Source organism: Ovis canadensis, chromosome 8 (assembly GCF_042477335.2).
Source record: "Ovis canadensis isolate MfBH-ARS-UI-01 breed Bighorn chromosome 8, ARS-UI_OviCan_v2, whole genome shotgun sequence".
Classification (NCBI taxonomy): domain Eukaryota; kingdom Metazoa; phylum Chordata; class Mammalia; order Artiodactyla; family Bovidae; genus Ovis; species Ovis canadensis.
The window spans coordinates 65,674,868-65,700,673 of NC_091252.1; the positions used below are offsets into that span (position 1 = coordinate 65,674,868).

Consider the following 25,806-nt stretch of genomic DNA (forward strand, 5'->3'; position numbering starts at 1 on the left):
TATTGTACAATATATACATATACCCATAAAAATGCATTTTTATAATATGAATTCTGCACTCTAAATATACCCTTAATTTTTATGTTAATTTTTAGTTTTGTTCTCTTTTATTGCATCATTTTATCTTAATGTACATATTTTGATATTAGAATTAAATACTTTCTGGAACAAAGCAGATTGTATCTGTGTTTGTACCTTGATGTATGTAAATACACACATATGCTCACATACATATTAATTTATATGTACATATATACACTTACTTATAAATAGATCAACATAAACATAAAAATCTATATTCAGTCATTTAAAAAGACTGTTTCTTTGTGTAGATCCTTACTATTTATTCTGGCAGTAGCTTCTCTTGCTCCCTGTTTGTGAAAAATGCCTGCTATTCTTGGTCGCTTGTGTCTTCTGTGGAGTGACTAAGCCAGGAAGCAGAACAGTGCCTCTGCTGGTGTGAAGCTGGCCAATTACAGTTAGATGACATAATCTTGGAATCTCTTGAAGTTAGCAAAGATCTTCCAGTTCCCTCTTTCTTTCATAGAACAGTTAGCTTCAAGTATTTGCCAAAATCAGTGTCAAGTTGCTGCATTTGCCAATCCAAATTCTATAGACATTTCTTGACGTACATGTTTATTTCTTATTCTAATTTTATGTTTGTGGCTGAATACCATCTTCTCCATAGTTATAGCTACAGCAGCAAGGGAATGAACCCTGTTTACATTGTTTAAAGGGTATTGAAGCACAAATTCAAACATACTTTATGAGGAGCTTTTATTTAGACTCATGTGTCAAGTAGTTACACCACTAGAAGTTTGTGTGCTAAGTCACTCCAGTCAAAGTTTAAATTTACTTAATTCTGAATTAAGAAGGTGTGAAAGACAGAGACACCTGGCATGCTGCTGTCCATGGGGTTACAAAGAGTCAGACGGACACGGCCTTGTCACTAAACAGCAACAAATAGGGAAAAGAGAATATCAAGTTAGAAACAAAGTTTGGGATTCTGTGCTAAATTCTCCTGGAAATTAGCATATGACTTTGGACAGGAAAAATTATGCCCACCCAATCAGCTCGTAGGATTTTGTGAAAATTTGATAGAATTATTCATAAAAGCTCACTAAAAATGTAAAGAGCTAGTCAAATCTGATATATTGTTATTGTTTAATTTTTTCTGAAAAAGCATTGCTTTCTGTCAATGAGTGCATTTTACATTACTTCTGTCATTCTAACTGAGGCAGGGGTATATTTAAGAATTTGAAATCTATTTTATGAATAGTTTTAAAGTGTCAGAAGCTTTGTGGAGCACCTTTGACATGAATTATTGTAAACTAATTTAGGATTAAAAAATAATCGATGTGGTTTCCTTTCTTATTTATTTAATTAATTTATTTATTATAATTGGAGGCTAATTACTTTACAATATTGCGGTGGTTTTTAACATACATTGACGTGAATCAGCCATGGGTGTACATGTGTCCCCCATCCTGAAGCCCCTCCCACCTCACTTCCCATCCCATCCCTCTGGATTGTCCCAGTGCACCAACTTTGCATGCCCTGTTTCATGCATTGAACTTGGACTGCTCATCTATTTCACATATGATAAATACATGTTTCAATGCTATTCTCTCAAATCATCCCACCCTCACCTTCTCCCACAGAGTCCAAAATTCTGTTCTTTATATCTGTGTCTCTTTTGCTGTCTCGTATATAGGGTCATTGTTACTATCTTTCTAAATTCCATATATATGCCTTAATATACCGTATTGGTGTTTTTCTTTCTGACTTACTTCACTGTGTATAATAGGCTCCAGTTTCATCCACCTCATTAGAACTGATTCAAATGTGTTCTTTTTAATAGCTGAGTAATATTTCATTGTGTGTATGTACCACAGTTTTCTTACACATTTAACTGTCAATGGACAGCTAAATTGCTTCCATGTCCTAGCTATTGTAAACAGTGCTGCAACATACACGTGTCTCTGTCATTTCTGGTTTCCTCAGTGTGTATGCCCAGCAGTGGGATTGCTGGGTTGTATGGAAGTTCTGTTTCCAGTTTATTTAAGGAAAAAAAACTTACACTGTCTACACTGTTCACCATACTGGCTATACTAGTCTGCATTCCCACCAACAGTGTAAAAGGGTTCCCTTTTCTCCACACACTCTCCAGCATTTATTGTTTCTAGACTTTTTGATAGTAGCCATTCTGATCCATGTGAGATGGTACCTCATTGTGGTTTTGATTTGCATTTCTCTGATAATGAGTCATGCTGAGCATCTTTTCATGTGTTTGTTAGCCATCTGTATGTCTTCTTTGGAGAAATGTCTGTTTAGTTCTTTGGCCCATTTTTTGATTGGGTCATTTATTTTTCTGGTATTGAGCTGCAGGAGATATATTCTTTTAATTAAGCCCATTTGTTTGTTTTTGCTTTTATTTCCGTTACTCTGGGAGGTGGGTCATAGAGGATCATTCTGTGATTCATGTCAGAGAGTGTACTGCCAATGTTTTCCTCTAGGTATTTTATAGTTTCTGGTCTTATATTTAGATTTTTAATCCATTTTGAGTTTATTTTTGTGTATGGTGTTAGTGTTCTAGTTTCATTCTTTTACAGGTGGTTGACCATTTTCCCAGCATCACTTGTTAAAGAGATTGTCTTTTCTCCATTGTATATTTTTGCCTCCTTTATCAAAGATAAGGTGTCCATAGGTGTGTGGATTTATCTCCGGGCTTTCTATTTTGATCCATTGATCTGTATTTCTGTCTTTGTGCCAGTACCATACTGTCTTGATGACTGTAGCTTTTTAGTATAGTCTGAGGTCAGGCAGGTTGATTCCTCTAGTTCCATTTTTCTTTCTCAAGATTGCTTGGCTGTTCGAGGTTTTTTTGTATTTCCATACAAATTGTGAAATTATCTGTTCTAGTTCTGTGAAAAATACTGTTGGTAGCTTGATAGGGATTACATTGAATCTATAGATTGCTTTGGGTAGAATACTCATTTTCACTATATTGATTCTTCCAATCCATGAACATGATATATTTCTCCATCAATCTGTGTCATCTTTGATTTCTTTCATCAGTGTTTTATAGTTTCTATATATAGGACTCTTGTTTCTTTAGGTAGATTTATTCCTAAGTATTTTATTCTTTTCATCACAACGGTGAATGGGATTGTTTCCTTCATTTCTCTTTCTGTTTTCTCATTCTTAGTGTATAGAAATGCATGGGATTTCTGTGTATTAATTTTATATCCTGCAACTTTACTATATTCATTGATCAGCTCTAGTAATTTTCTGGTGTTGTCTTTAGGGTTTTCTATATAGAGGATCATGTCATCTGCAAACTGAGAGTTTTACTTCTTCTTTCCAACTTGGATTTCTTTTATTTCTTTATTTTCTCTGATTGCTGTGGCTAAAGCTTCCAAAACTATGTGAATAGTAGTAGTGAGAGTAGGCATCCTTGTCTTGTTCCTGACTTTAGGGGAAATGCTTTCAATTTTTTGCCATTGAGAATAATGCTTGCTGTGGGTTTATCATATATGGCTTTTAATATGTTAAAGTATGTTCCTTCTATGCCCGATTTATGGAGAGTTTTTATCATAATTTTGTCAAAGGCTTTCTCTGCATCTATTGAGATAATCATATGGCTTTTATTTTTTAATTTGTTAATGTGGTGTATCACATTGATTAATTTGCAAATATTGAAGAATCTTTGCATCCCTGGGATAAAGCCCACTTGATTGTGATGTATGTTCTTTTTAATATGTTGTTGGATTCTGTTTGCTAGAATTTTGTTGAGGATTTTTGCATCTATGTTCATTAGTGATATTGGCCTACAGTTTCCTTTTTTTGTGGCATCTTTGTCAGGTTTTAGCATTAGGGTGATGGTGGCCTCATAGAATGAGTTTGGGAGTTTACCTTCCTCTACAATTTTCTGGAAGAGTTTGAGTAGGATAGGTGTTAGCTCTTCTCTAAATTTTTGGTAGAATTCACCAGTGAAGCCATCTGGTCCTGGGCTTTGTTTTTTGGAAGATTTTTGATTACAGTTTTGATATCCATGCTTGTGATGGGTCTGTTAAAATTTTAAATTCTTCCTGGTTCCATTTTGGAAGACTGTACTTTTCTAAGAATTTGTCCATTTCTTCCAAGTTGTCCATTTTATTGGCATATAGTTGCTGATAGTAGTCTCTTATTTTCCTTTGTATTTCTGTGTTGTCTTTTGTGATTTCTCCATTTTCATTTGTAATTTTGTTGATTTGATTCTTCTCCCTTTATTTTGTGATGAGTCTGGCTAATGGTTTGTCTGTTTTATTTATCTTCTCAAAGAACCAGCTTTTAGTTTTGTTGATTCTTGCTATAGTCTCCTTTGTTTCCTTTTCATTTATTTCTGCTCTAATTTTCATTATTTCTTTCCTTGTACTAACCCTGGGTTTCTTTATTTTTTCTTTTTCTAGTTGTTTTAGGTGTAAAGTTAGGTAATTTATTTTCCCCTTGTTTCTTGAGGTAAGCTTGTATTGCTATGAACCTTCCTCTTAGCACTGCTTTTACTGAATCCCATAGTTTTGGGGTTGTTATGTTTTCATTTTAATTTATTTGTATGCGTATTTTTATTTACTTTTTTATTTCCTCCATGATTTGTTGGATATTCAGAAGCATGTTGCTTAGCCTCCATCTGTTTGTATTTTAATAGTTTTTATTTTCCTGTAGTTGACATCTAATCTTACTGCATTGTGATCAAAAAAATACTTGAAATGATTTCAACCTTTTTGAATTTACCAAGGCTAGATTTATGGTGCAGGATGTGATCTATCCTGGAGAATGTTCCGTGTGCACTTGAGGAAAAGGTAACATTTGTTGTTCTGGGATGAAATGTCCTATAGCTATCAATTAGGTCTAACTGGTCCATTGTATCATTTAAAGCTTGTGTACCCTTGCTGATTTTCTGTTTCATTGATCTAGTCATAGGTATGAGTGGGCTACTAAAGTCTCCCACTATTATTGTGTTACTGTTAATTTCCCCTTTCATACTTTTTATCATTTGCCTTACATATTGAGATGCTCCTATGTTGGGTGCATATATATTTATCATTGTTATATCTTCTTCTTGGATTGATCCTTTGAGCATTATGTAATGTCCTTCTTTGTCTCTTTTCATGGTCTTTATTTCAAAGTCTATTTTATCTGATACAAGTATTGCTACTCCTGCTTTCTTTTGGTCTCCATGTGCATGAAACATCTTTTTCCAGCCCTTCACTTTCAGTCTGTATGTGTTCCTTGTTTTGAGGTGGGTCTCCTGTAGATGGCATATATAGGGGTCTTGTTTTTGTATCCATTCAGCCAGTCTTTGTCTTTTGGTTGGGGCATTCAACCCATTTACATTTAAGGTAATTATTGATAAGTATGATCACATTGCCATATGCTTTGTTGTTTTAGTTTCGAGTTTATAAACCTTTTCTGTGTTTCCTGTCTAGAGAAGATCTGTGTTGAAGAGCTGGTTTGGTGGTGCTGAATTCTCTCAACTTTTGCTTGTCTATAAAGCTTTTGATTTCTCCTTCATGTCTGAATGAGATCCTTACTAAGTACAGTAATCTGGGTTGTAGGTTTTTCTCTTTTATCACTTTAAGTATGTCCTGCCATTCCCTTCTGGCCTGAAGAGTTTCTATTGAAAGATCACTGTCATCCTTATGGGGATCCCCTTGTGTATAATTCGTTGCTTTTCCCTTGGTGCTTTTCATATTTGCTCTTTGTGTTTGATCTTTGTTAGTTTGATTAATATGTGTCTTGAGGTGTTTTGACTTGGGTTTACCCTGTTTGGGCCTCTCTGGGTTTCTTGGACTTGGGTGGCTATTTCCTTCCTCATTTTAGGGAAGTACTCAATTATTATCTCCTCAAGTATTTTCTCATGCCCTTTCTTTTTGTTTTCTTCTTCTGGGACTCTTATTATTTGAATGTTGGGGTGTTTAACATTGTCTCAGAGGTCTCTGAGGTTGTTTTCATTTCTTTTAATTATTTTTTTCTTTTTTCCCCTCTGCTTCATTTGTTTCTAACATTCTATCTTCCACGTCACTTATCCTCTCTTCTGCCTCAGTTATTCTACTGTTTATTCCCTCCAGGGTGCTTTTGATCTCGGTTATTACATTATTCATTATTGATCGACTCTTCTTTATTTCTTCTAGGTCCTTGTTAAACATTTCTTGTGTCTTCTCAATCCCTGTCTCTAGTCTATTTATCTGTAACTCCATTTTGTTTTCAAGATTTTAGATCATCTGTACTATCATTATTTTGAATTCTTTTTCAGGAAGACTCCTGTCTCCTCTTTTGTTTGGTTTACTGGGCATTTATCATGTTCCTTCACCTGCAGAATATGTCTCTGCCTTTTCCTTTTGTTTAGATTGCTGTGTTTGGGGTACCCTCTCTGTAGGCTGAAAGTTCTTATTTCCTCTTTATTGTGGAGCTTGCTCCCTGTGGTTGGAGTTGGACTAGTGGTTGTCAAGGTTTCTTGGTTAGGGGAGCTTGTGTTTGTGTTCTGGTGGGTGGAGCTGGATCTCTTCTTTCAGGAGTGCAATGAAGTGTCCAGTAGTGAGTTTTGGAGTGTCTATGGGTTTGGCATGGCTTTAGAAAGCCTGTCTTTTAATGCTCAGGGTCGTGTTCCTGCTTTGCTGGAAAATTAGCATGGTGATCTTGCTCTGGATTTTGTTGATTCTTGGGTGGAGCTTGGTTTCAGTGTAGGTATGGAGGCCTTTGGTTGAGCTCTTGTCTATTCATGTTACCTGGTATCAGGAGTTCTCTGATGTTCTCAAGTTCTGGAGTTGAGCCTCCTGCCTTTGGCTTTCAGTCTTATTCTTACAGTAGCCTCAAGACTTCTCCATCCAAATAGCACAGATCACAAAACATCTAGGTTAATGGTGAAACAATTCTCCACAGCGAGGGACACACAGAGATGTTGACAGAATTACATGGAGAAGATAAGAGGGAAGAGGGAGACAGAGGTGACCAGGAGAAGAGGGGGAGTCAAAAGGGGAGAGAGTGATCTAGCCAGTAATAGATTTCCTAAGGGCTTTCAACAGTCTGGAACACCCAGAGAGATTCACAGAGTTACATAGTAAAGAGAAGAGGGAGGAGGGAGACAGAGGTGACCAGGAGGAACAGAAAGGGAGTCAAAACTGGAGAGACTAATCTAGCCAGTAATCAGTTTCCTAAGTGTTCCCCACAGCCCAGAACACCCAGAGACATTCACAGAGTTGAGTAGAGAGGAGAAGGGGGAGGAAGGATATAGAGGTGACCTGGGAGAGAAACGGGAGGGTCAAAAGGGGAGAGAGCAATCAAGCCAGTAATCACACCCCTAAGTGAAAATGGATACTGAAGATTAGATTCTTAAAGGTACAAAATTGATAACAAATATCAAAAAAAAAGATTAAAAATCTAGAGTAGAGGTTAGACTCTCAAAATATATATATATTAAAAATACAAAACAAAATCACAAAAATTATGAAATATATATATGAAATTTGCTTTAAAATAGGGTCTTTTGTGCAAGGTAATAGGTTATAAAAATAAAAATTAAAGGAGTGATAAAGAACTTAAATTATAAGAAAAATTTTAAAGTGATAATAGTAAAAATATATCTGGGAATTTCTCTGGAGCTTTTGTGGGCAGTGTGGGATCAGTTCAGTTTCAGATAGTTCCTTGTTCCAGCTTGTACGTACGTGTTCTCAAGGTCTGTAGGCCCCCTCCAATGCTTAGTCAGTGTTAACTACAGGGTGTTAATCTGTTGCACCTGTCACTTCCAGAGCGGTTCCCTCTTTGTTTATTTTGGCTTCCTCTGTTTCAGGTCTCTTCAGTGTCTAATTTCCACCCTGACACAAGGGGGCAAATGTGGTCACTTATTTAGGCTCACTTGTTCAGTTGTGTTGTGGTGAGCAAGGGACCCTGCAAATAAATATTGCTGGTATGTGTGGGGAGTGCTCGCATTATATAGACTACACTGGGTTAGCCCCCGCTCAGGGTGGTGTGTTCTTCCTGGGACTACACTGCTCAGGCTCCAGGATGCTCTGCAAGGAGCACTGTCCAAAGAGAACCCTGCATTTCCTACATTACCCAGGTCTCCTGGTCACCTGAGCTGCGTGGACCTGGGAAGGGCACAAAACACAGGCCCAGCTGAGTCTGTGCCCTTGCGGAGTACCTGAGAACCTGAGCGGCTTGAAAGTGAAAATGAAGTCGCTCAGTCATGCCAAAGAGTCGGACACGACTAAGCGACTTCACTTTCACTTTCACATTCACTTTTCAAGCCGCTCAGGTTCTCAGGTACTCCGAAAGGGCACAGACTCAGCCAGGCCTGTATTTTGTGCCCTTCCCAGGTCCGAGCAGCTCAGGTGACCAGGTGCTTGGCGAGTGCACTGTCCCAGGTGGGCTGTGCATCTTAATCCCTGGTCCCAGCTGCTCGGTTTCCTAGGTGTGCCGTGTGTCTCCTCTGGGGAGTTGATCTCAGGCTGTGACCTTCCTGGGAAATGGCAACTGTCCAGGGTCCCAGGAAGACATGGTTAGCAACTGGGAGCCTGCTCACAGTTTGGTGGAGGAGGCTGGTCTCTGGCACCAAGATTGCCCCTGCCCCTTGCCTTCTGGCTCTGGCTGTCGCACACCTACCTCTCTGCCTCTGGGAGAGGCCTGTACACCGTTGGCTAGCTCTCCTTTGGTATTCACGCACTCCTTTGTTCTGTGAGCAGACCAGGCTGTACCTTAGAGCCTTTTGTGGGAAAGATCTCTTTTTTTTTTTCCTCTCTGGTGATCTCACAGTTTGGGTTGCTGTCTCACATTAGCTCCCTCAGATTGTCCTCAGGTCACTGAGACCCAGTCCTTACCCTAAGCATCGATTACACAGCCCGCCCCTCCTTATCGAGCCCCCACTTGATGGTGGCAGATACGAGTGTCTGAGCTACTTTGCCGGCAGTTGTGGTTAGGAGCATGTTCTGTTTTGTTTTTTCTCTTGGTTATGTTGCCCTCTGAGACTCCGAAAACCGCCATCAGACCCTCCTGTGAGAGGGTTTCCTACTGTTTGGAAACTTCTCTTCCTTCATGACTCCCTCCCCAGCACGGGTCTCAGTCTGTAGCTCTTTTGTCTCTCTTTTTGTCTTTATATTTTGTCCTACATCTTTTCAAAGAGAATGGGCTTCCTTTCTGGGTGCTTGGTGTCCTCCGCCAGCATTCAGGAGTTGTTTGGTGGAAGTTGCTCAGCATTCAAATGATCATTTGATGAATTTGTGGGGGAGAAAGTGGTCTCCCTGTCCTATTCCTTCACCATCTTTGGACAGGAGAGCATGGTTTCCTTTCAATCATCATAGTCCCACATGGGTGGGAAACCTAGGGGTTTTTTCAGTTAAGAATTACTTTCTCTGTAGATGATAAGGCAATTAAATAATGCCAATTTTAAAAGAAGGCATACATGCATTCTAGAGGTTTGTCAAAATCCAGTCCTCCTTTATGTCTGAAAACAATAGTAAATCGCAGAGTGAGGAGTTAAAAAAATGTTTCTTTCCATTTTAACATGTGCCTCTTCTCTTCAATGCAGTCATATTCTTGCCAAGAATATCCCCCTTGGCGTACTCCCCCTTGGCATGCTCTCCCTTGGTGTGCTCCCCCTTGGTGTGCTCCCACAGGCTGCACTCTGAAAGATGAGTCTCCTCTCAGAGATCGCAGGCTGAGGATGGCTTGTTCTTCTGCTTGTAGCAGCCACCTTAATGTGACATCTTTAATTTGAGTAAGATTTGTATATTCAGGATGTATTGGACCAGATTTTTCCCCACTTACCTCAATAGATTCATGTAAAATGCTTCACTGAATTGAAAAAAATCATATTAATTTTTGTTGGAGTGTAGTTGATTTACACTGTTGTGTTAGTTTTGGTTGTACAGCAAAGTGAATCAGTTATGCATATTAATATATCCACTCTGTTTTTTAAGATTTCTTTCCCATGTAGGCCCTTACAGAGTACTGAATAGAATTCCCTGTGCTCTACAGTAGGTTCTTATTCCCAGGTGGCTCTAGTGCCACATGCAAGAGATATGGGTTCTATCCCTGATTCAGGAAGATCCTCTGGAGAAGAGCATGGCAATCCATTCCAGTAGTCTTGCCTGGAAAATTCCATGGACAGAGGAGTCTGGCAGGCTATAGTTCATGGGCCCACAAAGAGTCGGACACAGCTAAGTACACATAGATCCATGCTGTAGAATTTATATACAGTAGTATGTATATGTGACCCTAATCTTCCAATTTATCCCCCCCTTACACCCTGGTAACCAGCGCTTTATTTTCTACATCTGTGACTATACATCTGTGGGGTTTTTTTGTAATGATAAAACTACTTGGTTCTAATAGCTTGCTACTATCAACAAATAAGAATTATTAAATCTTTAAAAATAACCCAATCAAAAAATGGGCAGGTCTAAATAGACATTTCTCTGAAGAAGACATACAGGTGACCAGTAGGCACCTGAAAAGATGTTCATTGCTAATTATTAGAGAAATGAAAAGCAAAACCACAGTGAGTTATTGCTTCACACTGGTCAGAATGACTATCATCAAAAAGTCTACAAATAATAAATGCTGGAGAAGGTTTAGAGAAAAGGGGGAATCTTCTTACACTGCTGGTGGGAATCTAAATTGGTACATCCACTACAGAAAATAGTATGGAGGTTCCTTTAAAAACTGAAAATAGAGCTGCTGTATGATCCAGCAATTCTACTCTTGGACATATATCCAGAAAAAAAAACCAAAAACTCTTAATTTGAAAAGATACATGTACCCCAGTGTTATAGCAGCACTATGTGAAATAGCCAAGACATAGAAACGACCCAAGTGCACATCAGCAGACAATTGGTTTAAGAAGATGTGGGGGCTTCCCAGGTGGCTCAGTGGTAAAGAATCCGCCTGCCAGTGCAGGAGACATGGGTTCAATCTCTGGGTTGGAAAGATCCCCTGGAGTAGGAAACAGCAACCCTTTCCAGTATTCTTGCCTGGAAAATTCCATAAACAGTGAAGCCTGACAGATTGCAGTCCTTAGGGTTGCAAAGAGTCAAACACAACTGAGCATGCATACTCACACACATGGTGCATGTGTGTGTGAATATGTATATATATATATATATATATATATTTATATTTCTCAGCTACAAAAAGAATGAAATATTGCAATTTTCAGCACCATAGATAGACCTAGAGACTATCATACTAAATGAAGTAAATCAGACAGAGAAAGACAAGTATTATATCACTTACATGTGGAATCCAAAAAAATACTACAAGTGAATGTATATATAGAATAAAAACAGATGTAAAAAACAAATTTATAGTTACCAAAAGGGAAAGTGAGTAGATAAATTAAAGTGAGGGATAAGTTAGTAATATGGGATTAACAGACACAAACTACTATACATAAAATAGATAGGCAACAAGGACTTACTGTGTAACACAGGAAACTCTTCAATATCTTCTTATAACCTATAATAGAGAATAATCTGAAAGATATATACATATAACTGAGTCATTTTGCTGTATACCCAAAATTAAAACAATATTTTAAATCAAGTAAGTTCAATTAAAAATTAATTAATTAATTAATTAAATCTTTACAGGACTACCATGAGTTAAGCCACAGGGATAATATTTAAAAATAGTACCCGTGATCTGATCTGCACAAAAGTTAAAAAAGTATTTCAAAGTCATGAAACTGTCAAGAGTAAAGTGAATTCAAAACTTGCAGTTAAATTTGTTGTTCTTTCTTTAATTCATTTAACCATCAAGCAAGATTCCACTGAATTGTCCTGTCGTATATAATAGAAAATAAATCTACTTAGGGAAAGCATGATGGGAGAAAGATTAATTGGGGGCATATCCTTTTAAAATCATTAAGTAGCAGAACTCACAGAATTCAAAACACTTGATGGCTCTTCAGAGAGCCATTGTGTCACTCTTGAGATAAGGGTCTATGCGTGAAAGGTGTCTCTCACAAGACAAAGAAGTATGGCCAGAGTTGAGCATGTTGGTGAAGGCTAAAGCTAGCACATAATCACTCTGCTGATTCCTGACTTGGTATTCAACTCTGTTATTTCAGACCCCAGATAGAAATACATGCAGAGAGGCAAACTTTGGAACATAGCAGAAATATGAAATGGCAACATGGTTTTTGTTTGTTTGAATTTGTTAGAAATTTAGGCAGAATATGCTTGATCTTATCTGAAAGCTTTTCCAAGAGTTCCATCTGTGTAAACAGCTGACCCATGAGTACACATGGGCAGTGGCCTGAACACACACACACGCACGCACCCAGCCACCCATGACAGCAGTACTGGGCAGAGGAACCACCACCACCACCACTGCTTCCATGACCACATTCTGAGTTTTCCAAAATCTATAACAGATTCCTTTGGGTTGCTTCAAATTCGTCAGGATTTGGGTGGAGAGAAAACATGTAAGACTATGTTTTGCCAGGCCTGAGGAATCCCTCAAGAGCAGCTGTAGGATCCCATTTGTTCCTGATGTTTGGGGATGCAGAACAGTCAAATATTAATTACTAACATGTTTCAGGGACACTTTTCCACTGGACTGTATTCACATCTGCAGAAATAGGTATATCATTTCATCCTTGACTTCCCAGACCCTAATCTCCATCTGTGAGATGAGAATGACTACGCTGTACCCTTTTGTCACAGCGATATTGAAAGAAGAGAAATGAAAATATTCTACTAATGACTTTATGTATGTTTCTTCCTTTTCCTTGTTGTTCTCCAATGACATCAACATAGCTTTAGCCCAACATGCCATTTGGACCAAAGTCTTGGCTTGATCTGTGATGAATGCCCTGTTGGGTACTCAGGACAACGCTGTGAGAGGTAAGCACGTACTCAACTGTCTTTCACTGTGATTTCCACCTTGGGAGTTATAAAACCACAGGCATCATAATCTTTTGCACTGCCCCAGAAAAGCCACCACACTTGGTGAGTTGAAATAAAGTTTCTTACCACACTTGTCAAACAAATGCATTATATTCTTATAGTTTATTTATTCTCTAGAAATTGCTCCATAAATCTCCATTCACTCAGAGAATGTTTGATTAATGTTTTAATCTTAAAGGTTAAGCATTAACCTGCAATCTTTCTAGAAAGTATTGCTCAAGTGGAAAGTCATGCACTTTAAGATTTATCTTGCTGTCTACGTTGGCAACATTTATTTTTCATAATTAGCTTTTTGTCCTTAAAATGTAGTTTAAGTGTGTAGTTCATAGTTCAGCAAGTGGTCCATAATTCACCTTAAATATATTTGAAAATTGAAACCAAATGTAATATATTATCATGATTTATATGACCCATCTAATTGTTTCTAAGTCAATATTTTAATTCCTGTTAATTTTACTAGGTTGTTTTGCATTAGATCCAGGATATTATTTTATGTAACTTGAATGATTATTTTTTCTCCTAAAATCTTTCCAAGGAAAAGGTTCTTCCGTATTTCAGGTTCACTGAAAATGGAACAAAGTTCTCCCATGATATTGTTGACCAGCACAACTTTCTGGTTGTAGCATTGAAAACAGTCCCTTTTGCTGCCATTACTAGAGATTAGGCAAGGGTGGAAGTAGAGGGAGGGGTAGAGGAAATGACCTGCTTTCACCCAGCATCACCAAGGTAAACACCACAGAAGGCTGTTTCTGCCTATCCTTTCCTGTCCTCTTGGCAGCCATCAGGTCTGTTTCAACCAGATTGCATAAAGTTAATGAAGCAAGGGCCAATCACCCAGAGAGAATTCAGCCAGCAGCTAGCAGTCTGTGGACAAAGTGCCAATGGCTCTGAGCAGCAACAAGTACTGTTTGTGAGTATGGCAGCGTTTGTAAATTCGTAATGGAGGAACAGAGCTGAAATAAAGAGGATTCAGTTTTAATCGAGAAACTGGAAGTCTTTGATTGTGCTTATTTTTTTTTAAAGGGGAGCACATGCGTATTACTTACTGTAACAGCAGAGCACACCATTGCCTGGACAGATTTACATCAAATGCCTAACCCCTCTGGCTCACTACAGGCAACCTTTTTTGTTTTTTGTTTTTTGTTGTTTTTTTTTTAGCAACTGGAAAATGACAGCTGTGCTGTCACACAAGGCCATTTAACCCACTAATCTAGGTGAGCTTAGTCTCTGATGTATTTGTACTGCTCTGCTCCATAATATGTGTTTTCTACATGTTAGTGGTTTCTGAGCCACCTACAATTTAAACTCCTACATGTTATTTAATAAATATTTGTTTATCAGCTATTATGTGCTGAGCACAGGGCTAAACATAGGCTATAAGAAGATGTATCCTACCATCCTTGCCCTCAAGCAGCTCACATTTTTAATGTGAGTAAGAATAGTTGAATGTATTCTGGAGAACATTCTAGTCTGAATAATAAAATTCACCTAGGAAAGAGATGCTTGAAAGAAAGGATGATTTCCTTTCTAAAGTCTATTACTTTGATTCAAAAGAAGATAGAAACATGCATAGACAGCTTATCATATGGCATATCTTGCCTTTAACTCAAGTTTTTCAAATATAGTCTTAAACTATTATTATATGAAATATGTGAAATTTTTCTAGCCAAAATTTGGATTAAGGCTTTCCAGGAATGTTTAGTCTATCGTTCCTCTGTATGAGCCAAAAAGTATATTTGTGTGCATTGCATGCTCAGTCGTGTCCGACTCTTTCTGACCCATGGACTGTAGCCCACCAAGCTCCTCTGTCCATGGGATTTTTCTGGCAAGAATACTAGAGTGGGTTGCCAATTCCTACTCCAGGGGATCTTCCTGACCCAGAGGACTTAAAGATCAAACCTGTGTCTCCTGCTTCTCCTGTAGTGACAGGTGGATTCTTTAGCTCTGAGCCGCCTGGAGGATCCAAAATATTAGAAACATTTTGGCAGATGTGCCAGCTGAAGTAGATGTGAGAGAGAATAAGGGTCAGGGAAGGAAAGAGATGTGGGTTGCACTGAAAATTTTGTAATCAAAACTATTCTGGGAGTGATTAGAGTAATCAGTTATGCACATCATTTACACGAAATCAGCGTTGAAAAACTGAAGCTGTGTTTCACAAGCTTCTTGTTCTTGGAATAGAGTTCTATGATCATGGAAGTCTGGGAAGCATCTATTAGCTTGTCAAAAGTTCTGACCAGTCCTGGAGTGAAAAACATCTCTTCAGTTTGTTTAACTCAGCATTTTCTAATCTTAGGTGACCATAAATCCCCTAGTTTTATTATATAGCTAGAATGCATCTCAGACTATAGCTCAGATAGATGGGAATTATAACTTTATATTTTTATCTCAGTTTAAGTTCTACTTTGAGATCAAATTCTTTATTAGTAAGAGCTGTGAGAGCTTGGACATATAATCTTAGTCAAGTATCCTTTAAACTTAAACCCAATGTTATGTGTCACTTATCTTCAAATGTTAAAAATTTGTTTTAACGTTTTTCTTCTCTTCTCTCCTACTTTCCACCTCTAGCTTTGGTTAGAACCAAAGTCTAACAAGCTTACTTAGTACCAAGAGGCTTGAATGCTTGAGTGTGTGTGTGTGTGTGTGTGTGTGTGTGTGTGTGTGTGTGTGTGTGTGAGCGAGAGAGAGAGACTGCATTTGGGGCAACGGACATATATTGGGGTCAATCTGTCCTGAGTAATTCATCTAAGCACATCTCTGCTGACCTCCTTCTGTTTACTGCCCACCTGACTGCCTCTCCCCCCAAGTCCAGTAACTCTCTCCACTACTTTCCTATCACCTGTGGGAGCACAGGACGCACACCACTGTGTACTTTCTACACTGGGACCCACCAACATTCCTGCTCTCATCATTTCTCCTCCATTCACCTTTCTAACCCATCCCTTTCCTGTTTGGGCCTACATTGCAGAAGAGAGTTGCCACATTCCTAGAAATGGTGATTTTAAAAGCCAAAGTCCAAAAGATTCCAATATTTCTGCTTTCCTTCCCGTCAGATCCCTTTACTCAGTCATGCAGCCCAGGTGGCCTTGCTGCTTGAATTGAGGGAATGGAGAAAAATCGTGACCCAGAGGATGGCGAGACAAAATATGACAAAATGTGAACTGATAGTCTGTCGCATGTAAGACGCTGGTTACAGTTTTCAGAAACTTCTGCTTGGGGCCAGAGTACTCATACTTTGAGATATTACTGCCTTCCTCCGCCTAGGGAATGTTTTAAACAAAAGTAAAAGAAGAGAACCAGGGGTGAAGGAACTGGGTATTCATCATGGCACTTTGCTGAGATTCTAGGCTTTTATTGTGTGGACAAGAGGAGGAAATACAGAAAATCAAGGAGACAGTGTTTTGACGGTCAAAAAAGGATGACTGTCAGAGCATCAAGAGGAATTAAAAAGAACATGGAGGGGAAAAAAAGTGAGCTAAATGCTGATGACACTGGCTCTACTTTTTAGTTTCTGTTGAAACATTTCTGTAAATCTCGTAAGAATACTATTCTATGTGTAAAAATGCACACACACACACGCATGTAATAAAATCTGAATGCTCACTTTCAGTGAAGTGGCATATGAAATGATGTATCACGTATGTTCAGTAAGTCTCCTTACATGTCCTACAACAAAAAGACAGATGTTTCTTCAGTGATTCTGTTTAATTGTAGTTATTTTCTTGTGGATTGAGTTGGTTTTTAAAATTATTATTGTGGGAGAATTTCAGACTGATTAATTGGTGTCTGTTTAAAAAAATTTCCAGACCTTGTTATATAATGCCATCTCTCCTGCGGGCAGCAGGTCAAAAAAGTGAGCTGAAAATAATGGGGTTTTGTAGTCTGTGATAATGATCATTGTGTATTGCTATTCTAGTGGAGCAAAGTCACTCTCTTAATGGTAAACAAAATGAGATGTGAATATATGTGGATGTGATCATGAGCTCTGAATATCAAGTAAGGCAAGAATTGGGTTAAAATTTAAAAGGATTTTCTTGTTATCTTTACTAAATACCACTCCTTAAGGGATTGGGGGGGGGGGGGGTTGGATTTTATGCACTGAAATATTAGTTCAATTTTACAATAAAGAATTACTAAGCAATTGTATTTGGAGGTGGCAGTATTCTTCCAAGCAATATTTATATCATGACTTTCACAATTCATAAAATATTTTGTTGAAACTAGTAATCTTATTAAAATGTATGATTAATGTTTAATTCTGCAAGCTTATGTCACCTGTAAATTTTCTAGAAAACTTTGGCTAATCAATGTATCTTACTTACAAAATTAATAACTTTCTCCCACAATCATATTATTAAAGTGTCTTATATGATGTGCTGGATTTAAACCATTTCTGTTTCTATAGTAGAGAGGATTTTTCTCTACACAGTGACTTTTATATCTGTAAGTAAGTGAGCATAAACACAGTGTATTATTGAAATATATTCTCCCACGTTGTTTTTATTCCCCTTCAATTTTGACCCTTGCTGTAAAGGACTTTCTGTTTTGCTAAGATGGCACAGATAACAGAGCTAGCTTGACCATAAAAGTTCAGAGGCACTGTTTCATGTCTCCTTTGGCAAGTAAAGCTTAATATGCAACATGAGTAAATGTAACTGAAAGAGAAGACAGAGTAGATTACAAATAAGTGCTTCCCATAAAGGTGTATCTGTGCATTTGTAACATTAAGTAACATTTTAGAACACATGGTTAAAGGGAAATCTGATACAAAATTTAAAACAATCTCTCCCTTGCCTCCTAAATAAATGAATTTTTATTTTTCCAATAAATATGTAAAGTAGTATTTAGTCCTTAAAAAAAAAAAGAACTAGAGTTTGCTAATGAGAGATGTGGGGACAATTAAGCCTCACGTTATGGCATTTTACCGTAATATGCAGCATGCCTGCTTCTCCTTGGTAAAGACTCTTCAATGGAAATCTGTTTCTGTACGGATATGCAAATATATAAAAGCCTATGCAGAGATACGGCCCCCACACAAATAATGAGACTCTTTCGATTTTCTATTTAATACATTCTGAATTCTTACTACTGTACTTCCTTGTGAGCCTGTTTCCTCATAACAAACTCTTGCTGCAACAACAACAACAAAAAATGTGAACCTTACATATTTGTACAGAAAACAACCAATTGGAGTAGATACATAGGATGTGTTGTACTACAAAGGCTTTCCAACATGGACCTGGATCCCTCCGGAGTGCCAGCAGCAGATTTCTTATTATGCTTTGGTCTCATCTTCACTGCCAGTGACAAGGTGTTTTTTTTTCCCCCCCCTCTGGCTGAAATCTAATTACTAGTGAAGCTGGCAGGATTTCATCTTGTATCTACACTGCAGTAACAGAGAAAACATTCTTTTAATCACCTTGCATTTGAGAAAAGGAGCACTTAAAGGGAAAACATATCCTGGGAGAGAAATAGAATAAAATAAATACATAAACATTGCCCCCAGTGGGTTTCATGGGTTCCTCCCAAATACTCACTGATGAAATTTTTCACCTTAGGTGTGCGGAAGGCTATTTTGGACAACCTGCTGTACCTGGAGGATCGTGTCAGCCATGCCAATGCAATGACAACCTTGACTTCTCCATTCCTGGCAGCTGTGACAGCTTGTCTGGCTCCTGTCTGATATGTAAGCCAGGTACAACAGGCCGGTACTGTGAGCTCTGTGCTGATGGATATTTTGGAGACGCAGTTGATGCAAAGAACTGTCAGCGTAAGTCGTGAACTATTGATGCCCCTGACAGAATTGATGCATTGCTCCTCAAAGTAGCTGATGAGTTCTTGAGTGGGGATTGGCGAGTAGGAAATTACCTGTAATACATGTAAGATAGATACCCAGCCTATACACAGAGTCTGAATATTCTAATACATTTCCTTTGTACCAATAGATTAAATCCTCTCAAAATTGCTGTGTTGTTCAAGTATCATTGTTTTTCAAATGATACACATATTTTTGTTTACACATGGATAAAGACTTAAGTAATTTTTTGCCTATGACAGGAAAGAAGAATTTGAAAATTAGGCCCTGTTTATCCTTATTGTTTATCTCAATTCTTATCATTTTCTTGAAATACATTGATCTGCCCATATTATTTCATTAGTATCTGTCAGTAGGTTTTAATCTGTTATGCTTTCATATGTAAACTTTACATTCTTGTGTTTCACAATAGGTGAAATATACTGCCAGTATTCTTACACACTAGCATTTGTAACTGTTGAGTGATTAACCATCAGTTGAAGACTACTCATAGAATGCCATTTCCATATTTTACTTCCACAAAATCAGCTATTGTAGGACTTTATTCATATTAGTACATTCTTACCCTTGTCTTGAATTTCTCAACTATTTTTTTTTGGTATTGCATAAAATTTTAGTGGTAACATGCTAGAGAGATCTCATTGTGGAGAGTCAAATGGACGGAGCATCCTTGTTAGATCAACTTAGAGCTGGACACTGCCATAATCAACTTCACCTACTGTGATAATCCTCAGGAAGAGCAGGTTATGATACCAGCTTAACAATTCACTTCTGCTGACTTCATTATATAGGAAGGGATTCTTCTAGCCATTGAGTTGGGTCCCAGGACCTGAAGCTTTACAGAAGCCACTGGTAATATTGTGCCTGTTACATCTCTGCTATAAATACCAATGACCTGCTAGGGTCCCCCACTTCAAGAAGAAATGGGTCTTTCTCCTCACAGGTTTGGAAGATGAGGGCCAACGTTTTGTCATTTAAACACGACGGTTTGTTGAATCAAACACAAACCAGTCTCTGGAATAATCAACAGCTATTAATATCACCTGTAAATTGTCAAGTTTTTTCAGCAAAATTTCCAACAGGCTCAGAAGCACCTTTAAACACTGGGTTTATGGCATCTGTGTAAAATCGTAAGGTGCTCAAGAAACTCTCCAGTTCAAGCATATCATCTAGGATCTATATTTTCTACCAGTGTGACTCTGGGCAAGACATTTGAGCTCACTGAGATTCAGTTTCCTCATTTACATAAAGCATTCTAGTTTTCTATGGGAATTAAAGGATCTAACACATGAAACTGTCTAGTGAGCTGCCTGGGGTATTCTCACCTGTTGGCTCCTTTGTAGAGATGCTGACAGTAGTTGTGACTATTTATGGCTCTCCAATTCTAGAGCTGTGTTATTCACTGAATGACCTCATTTTATATCTTCCAATAACCCCTTCTATAAAGCTGAAGAGACAGTTCCACTCTTTATTGTGGTGAATTCAGAATCTGCAGCATGAAGTTTTAAGAACACAGAGAAGAACATAGTATAAAATCATTTTTGAATCATCACCAATTTTTTTATTACTTGCTGTGAAATATAGATATGATTATGTTTTTACTGCTCCTTAGCATATGGCACCCCACTCCAGTACTCTTGCCTGGAAAATCCCACGGACAGAGGAGCCTGGTAGGCTTCAGTCCATGGGGTTGTGAAGAGTCAGACACGACTGAGCGACTTCACATTTACTTTTCATTTTCATGCATTGGAGAAGGAAATGGCAACCCACTCAGGTATTCTTGCCTGGAGAATCCCAGGGATGGCGGAGCCTGGTGGACTGCCGTCTGTGGGGTCACACAGAGTCGGACACGACTGAAGCAACTTAGCAGAAGCAGCAGCAGCAGTAGCATATAAAAATATCAGCAACTTATTTATTATCTATTTCATGACTTTTCATAAAAATAATAGTTCCTCTATGCATAATTAGTAAACCTTACAAAAAGAAAATTCATAATAAACTATTATTTTAGTTGCCTCTGGATCTGTTCATAAAAAGTACACCTCTACAAATTTGCCCTTTAAATTTACATATATTGTTTGTGTCATACATTTTATTTAAAAATTACACTAAAATTCTCCATTGCTTTATTTTTTAAATTATTTTAATTGGAGGATAATTACTTTACAGTATTGGGGTGGTTTTTGCCACTCATCAGCATGAATTGGCCATAGGCATACTGTCCCCCTATTCTGAGCCCCACCTCCCCACCCTATCCCTCTAGGTTGTCCCAGAACACCGGCTTTATTGCTTTATTTTTTAAATGACTTTATAGTAAATTTAATCATTAAGTGTTCTCCACTCTAATAAAAAAGTGACTTTTAAATTATAAGGTATTTTATTTTTAAAATTGATATGTGTGTACATATATATGTATATATGAAACATGTAAAAAAATTAGAAGTATATATAATAATTCTCAGGATTACCCTGGTAGCTCAGACAGTAAAGAGTCTGCCTGCAATGCAGGAGACCTGAGTTTGATCCCTGGGTTGGGAAGATCCCCTGGAGGAGGGCATGGCAACCCACTCCAGTATTCTTGCCTGGAGAATCGCCATGGACAGAGGAGCCTGGGGGGCTAGTCCATGGAGTCGCAGAGTTGGACACAACTGAGCAACTTCATCTTTCTTTCTTTCTATAATAATTGTTGTATTCAAATGAAATGGATATTTAAAGAAAATATATCCTTCAGGCTCTTCTTACATGCCAGCTATACACCATGCTGTACTTAGTTACCCAGTCATGTCCAGTTCTTTAGGACCCCATGGACTGTAGCCCAACTGGCTCCTCTGCCCATGGGGTTTCTCCAGGCAAGAATACTGGAATGGGTTGCCATGCCCTCCCCTAGAGGATCTTCCAAGCCCAGGGATTGAACCAAGGTCTCCTGCATTTCAGGCCAATTCTGTACCATCTGAACCACCAGGAAAGCCCACAGACTATCTTTAGGCTACTACCTGAGGAAGATAACTGGCTGGGGACAGTTTTTTAATGACCACCCAACTAAATCAGGTTAGCAGACACTGAAGGCCAAGCTACTGGAAGAATAATCAAGCAATTTTTAAGAAAGCAATAAACTAAGTAGCACCTCTAGTCAGAGGAATAGAAAAATAGCATAGGCTGATGGAGTAGCTATTTATAATGTATTTATAAGTTATACTGAAATTGAAGTATTCAGAGATAAGAAATATTGTACGAAATTTACCAAAACTGTCTATGAATAATCTATATGTCTGTGTCATCTCCCACTCACATTTTTATTCTGGTATCAGTGCAATTATATGTACTGTTAAAAATACACTTGCAGAGTACAGAGTGAACCATTAATTGCCATTCTATTTGTGAAAAAGCCTCTTAATTTTTAGACTGATTTATTATATGTTCCAGAATAACATCAGACAACTTCATAACAGAAAATGATAAAAGATTACTGAAATAAAATACATTTATATTGTTGGAGTTAGTATATAAGTTATAAAACAAATGTGATTTTAAAAAATTATAATGCTATACTGCTAATACTTTTGAAAAAATTTTGTCTTATATACATTTTATTCAATATGTTTTTGTACATTTAAGGTGTACAACCTTTTTGATAACTTTATATATTGTAATGTAGTTGCCATTGTAGCAATATTTACCCTGTTACATAATTATAGTACAATATTTTTTCTATGTTCATTATAGCTGTGCATTAGATCACTATATCTTATTTACTACTTGTTGCAAGTTTGTACCCTTAACATCAATTTTACCCCTCCACCCCTCTCCATCCAATGGTAACCATCATTTCATGCTGTTTTTTTATGATTTTGACTTATTTAGATTCCACATATAAGTGATATCATGTAATATTTATCTTTCTCTTTCTGATTTATCTCACTTAGACTAATTTGCTGAATGCTTTGTCATTCAGTCACATCTGACTCTTGTGACTCTTTGAACTATAGCCTGCCAGTCTCCTCTGTCCATGAGATTTTTTCTAGGCTAGACTACTAAAGTGGATTGCTGTTTCCTTCTCCAGGGGATCTTCCCGACTCAGGGACTGTACCTATGTCTCCTGTCTCTCCTTAATTGGCTGGTGCATTCTTTACCACTGAGCCACCTGGGAATCCCTCTATTGCCAGGAGCCAGCATGGGAGATCCCACCCATGACAAGGTCATACGAAGGAGACCTGACAAGCAAGGCTTCAGGACTCGAGGGACTCCCTGGGCTGATCCCACCCATGACAAGGTCATGTGGAAGAGACCTGACGAGCAGGGTGAATCAGGACTCAAGGGACCCCTGCACCTGCTTGAGCATCTACCCCAAAACCAGAATCTGTCTGTCTTACTATTTTATGCCTTTCACCAACTCTTCTGACATTAACAGGGGGCTATCCCTGACCACCTTTCTCTGGAAAAAGTCAACTTAGGGCTCTAGCTAATAAGTCTCCTGGGCGTGGTAGGAGTGTTTCAATTCAAACCCCTCTGATGGCTTTCTAGTTTGCCTGACAGGTTTATCCAGACTCTTACAGCTACGCATGTGATTGTTCACAGCCTCCCAACAGTGAGAGGCATGGGAAGCCTAAAGCATTCTAAAAATATAGGGCCTTTAGAGGAATGAAAAATTATTAGAATAGTACTGGTAAAGGGCTTCATTATTGGGCCAATGCTTGCTGCCAAGTTCCCATATCCCTTGTCCCTTGTGCTACCTAGGAGTGCATTAGTTAACATAGTTGAAATGTAAGAAAAACAAGTAGTATCCTTGGAATTAACCACATCAGACCTTTGAGCTAATAAGTTCTTTCTTTGTTGTAACCCACTGCACCTTTGCTCCGTAAGAATGTAACTCTGTTTAGTACTTTCTGAGGGTGACGCAGATTAGAAACATAAAGAAAAAACCACTTCAAGGGAAAACACATTTTTTGGTTGATCAACATTTATCAAGAAAAGAGCCATAAAATGTTAACAGGCCTCCTGGCCCGAAAATAATGTACATAACATGAGACTCTTGTTTATGAAAAGGCATACAGAAAAAAATCCTGGTTTTGATAAGGGCAAAACTGCTGGAGTGTTTGGGTGGATTCTGCATGACCTTGCATCTTTCATTTTCCTCTATGTACAAGTCAGAGTATAAAAGCTCCTTTTGAAAATAAAGTTGTGGGCCTCACTCACCGAAGCTTGGTCACTCGGTGTCATTCTTTCTTTCCTTTCGCCAACGCCGTCCATCCTGAGGGTATCCCTGGACACTGCTGAGGCTGGCCCCCGGCACTCCATTGTGTATACACCACATCTTTTTATCCACTTATTTATTGATGAGCATTTAGGTTGTTTCCATACCTTGGCTATTGTGAATAATGTTGCAATAAGCATGAAAGAGCATGTATCTGTTCAAAATACTGTTTACATTTCCTTTATGTATATATCCTGAAACGAGATCACTGGAATGTGTATAGTAGTTCTATTTTTTAATTTTTTGAGAAACATCTGTATTGTTTTCCGTAGTGGTTGGACCCATTTACATTCCCACCAGTGGTGTATAAGGGCTCCCTTTTTCACCACATTCTCACCAACACTAACTGTCTCTTGCCTTCTTGATGGCAGCCATTTAAACAGATGTAAGGTAGCTCATTGTGGTTTTGATGTACAATTTCCTAATGATTAGTGATGTTGAGCATCTTTTCATGTCCTGTTTGTCACTTCGATGTCCTCTTTGGAAACATGTCTACTTACTTCTTCTGCCTTATATACTTTTGTAATCTTAAATATTTTTCAGATTTATATACTTATTTTATATTTCATCTAAAGCTCAATTTTTTTGAAATTAACACAAAAACTGGCATATAGTAAATAATCATTTGGAAATAATAATGTTGCTTCATTAATGGTAGCATTAATATTATTCCATAGGTGCTATTAATTTTGATAATTTCTCAAAAGTATTTCAGCTCTAGAGTCAGTATTACTTATATGGAGATTATAGTATTTTCTGCATTACCCCAGTGCATCTATGAACAGGCAAAACAGCTGGAGGAGTGATGGAAAGAACATTTTACCTGAAATCTGCTAAATCACCTACTAATCATGTGGCCTTGTCTGACTTTGAATTTCAGTGTCTTCATTCTTATAACTGGAGTAATAATGGTGACAATAATATTTTTATAACATGTGGCGTGCCAGGAATTGTTCTGTTGCTTTATGTAATTCATCTCTACAGCTTACAGAGTTGCTGTAAAGATCAGATGATATAATGCCTAACAGAACACTTAGCAATCAGAAAGCATTCTATTCGAAAACTTTGTGACCAGTGTTCCATTATTTAATAAACCTCTGAAGACTATTAGAATACATTTCCCAACCACAGATCTCTCCTCTCTTTGCAGCTTGTCACTGTAATGCCAACGGCTCCTTCTCTGAGGTTTGCCATCCTCAGACGGGACAGTGTGAATGCAAACCTAACGTGCAGGGGCGTCGGTGTGATGAATGTAAGGTAAGAAGTCGGAGCTGACCAGTGAATTACCTCTTCCTTCAAATTTTTCATTGGCTTTCAGAAATGACCTATACCTGAGTATATTAAAAGACAAGTTTCAAGAATATCTCATTGTATATGTAAAATTACTGTGATCATTGAAATTAAAAAGAAAATAGAACATTTGCCATACACTAGCACTTGACCCTCAACCTATTGACACATTTCCTTGGTAGTGAATTTATGCAGTATTTAATTTAGATGTTTCTGAAGCCACATACCAATTTAATCCCTGTCTTTGGTGAGTCACATACTCTTTCCTTTGCCTTTATGTTTTTGGCAGGAGAAAAAAATGTCATACCCTTTGCTTATCAAGCACTGTGGATCTAGTTCCATCATTTAAAGTTCCAGCGAGCATTCTGCTCAACAAAAGTTTTCAGTATAGAAGCAAATCAAAGGATTTTTTTAGATACGATTTTGCTAAAATGAAACAAAAATCAAAATACGTTGCTCTCTTTTCCTGGATATATTACCTTGCCTTCAGTATGCCGAGCACTTTGAGA

General features: G+C 38.0%; 1 protein-coding gene across 3 annotated transcripts in view; it reads left to right on the forward strand.

Annotated features, from left to right (window-relative positions):
- Window positions 1-25,806, forward strand: part of LAMA2 (laminin subunit alpha 2) — a 681,429-nt gene that overhangs the window by 406,775 nt on the left and 248,848 nt on the right. For all 3 annotated transcript variants that reach the window (XM_069598353.1, XM_069598354.1, XM_069598356.1), the window contains exons 18-20: window positions 12,795-12,881; window positions 18,500-18,711; window positions 25,158-25,264. In XM_069598353.1, the coding sequence (XP_069454454.1) occupies window positions 12,795-12,881; window positions 18,500-18,711; window positions 25,158-25,264 (406 nt within the window). The remainder of the gene's footprint in view (window positions 1-12,794; window positions 12,882-18,499; window positions 18,712-25,157; window positions 25,265-25,806) is intronic.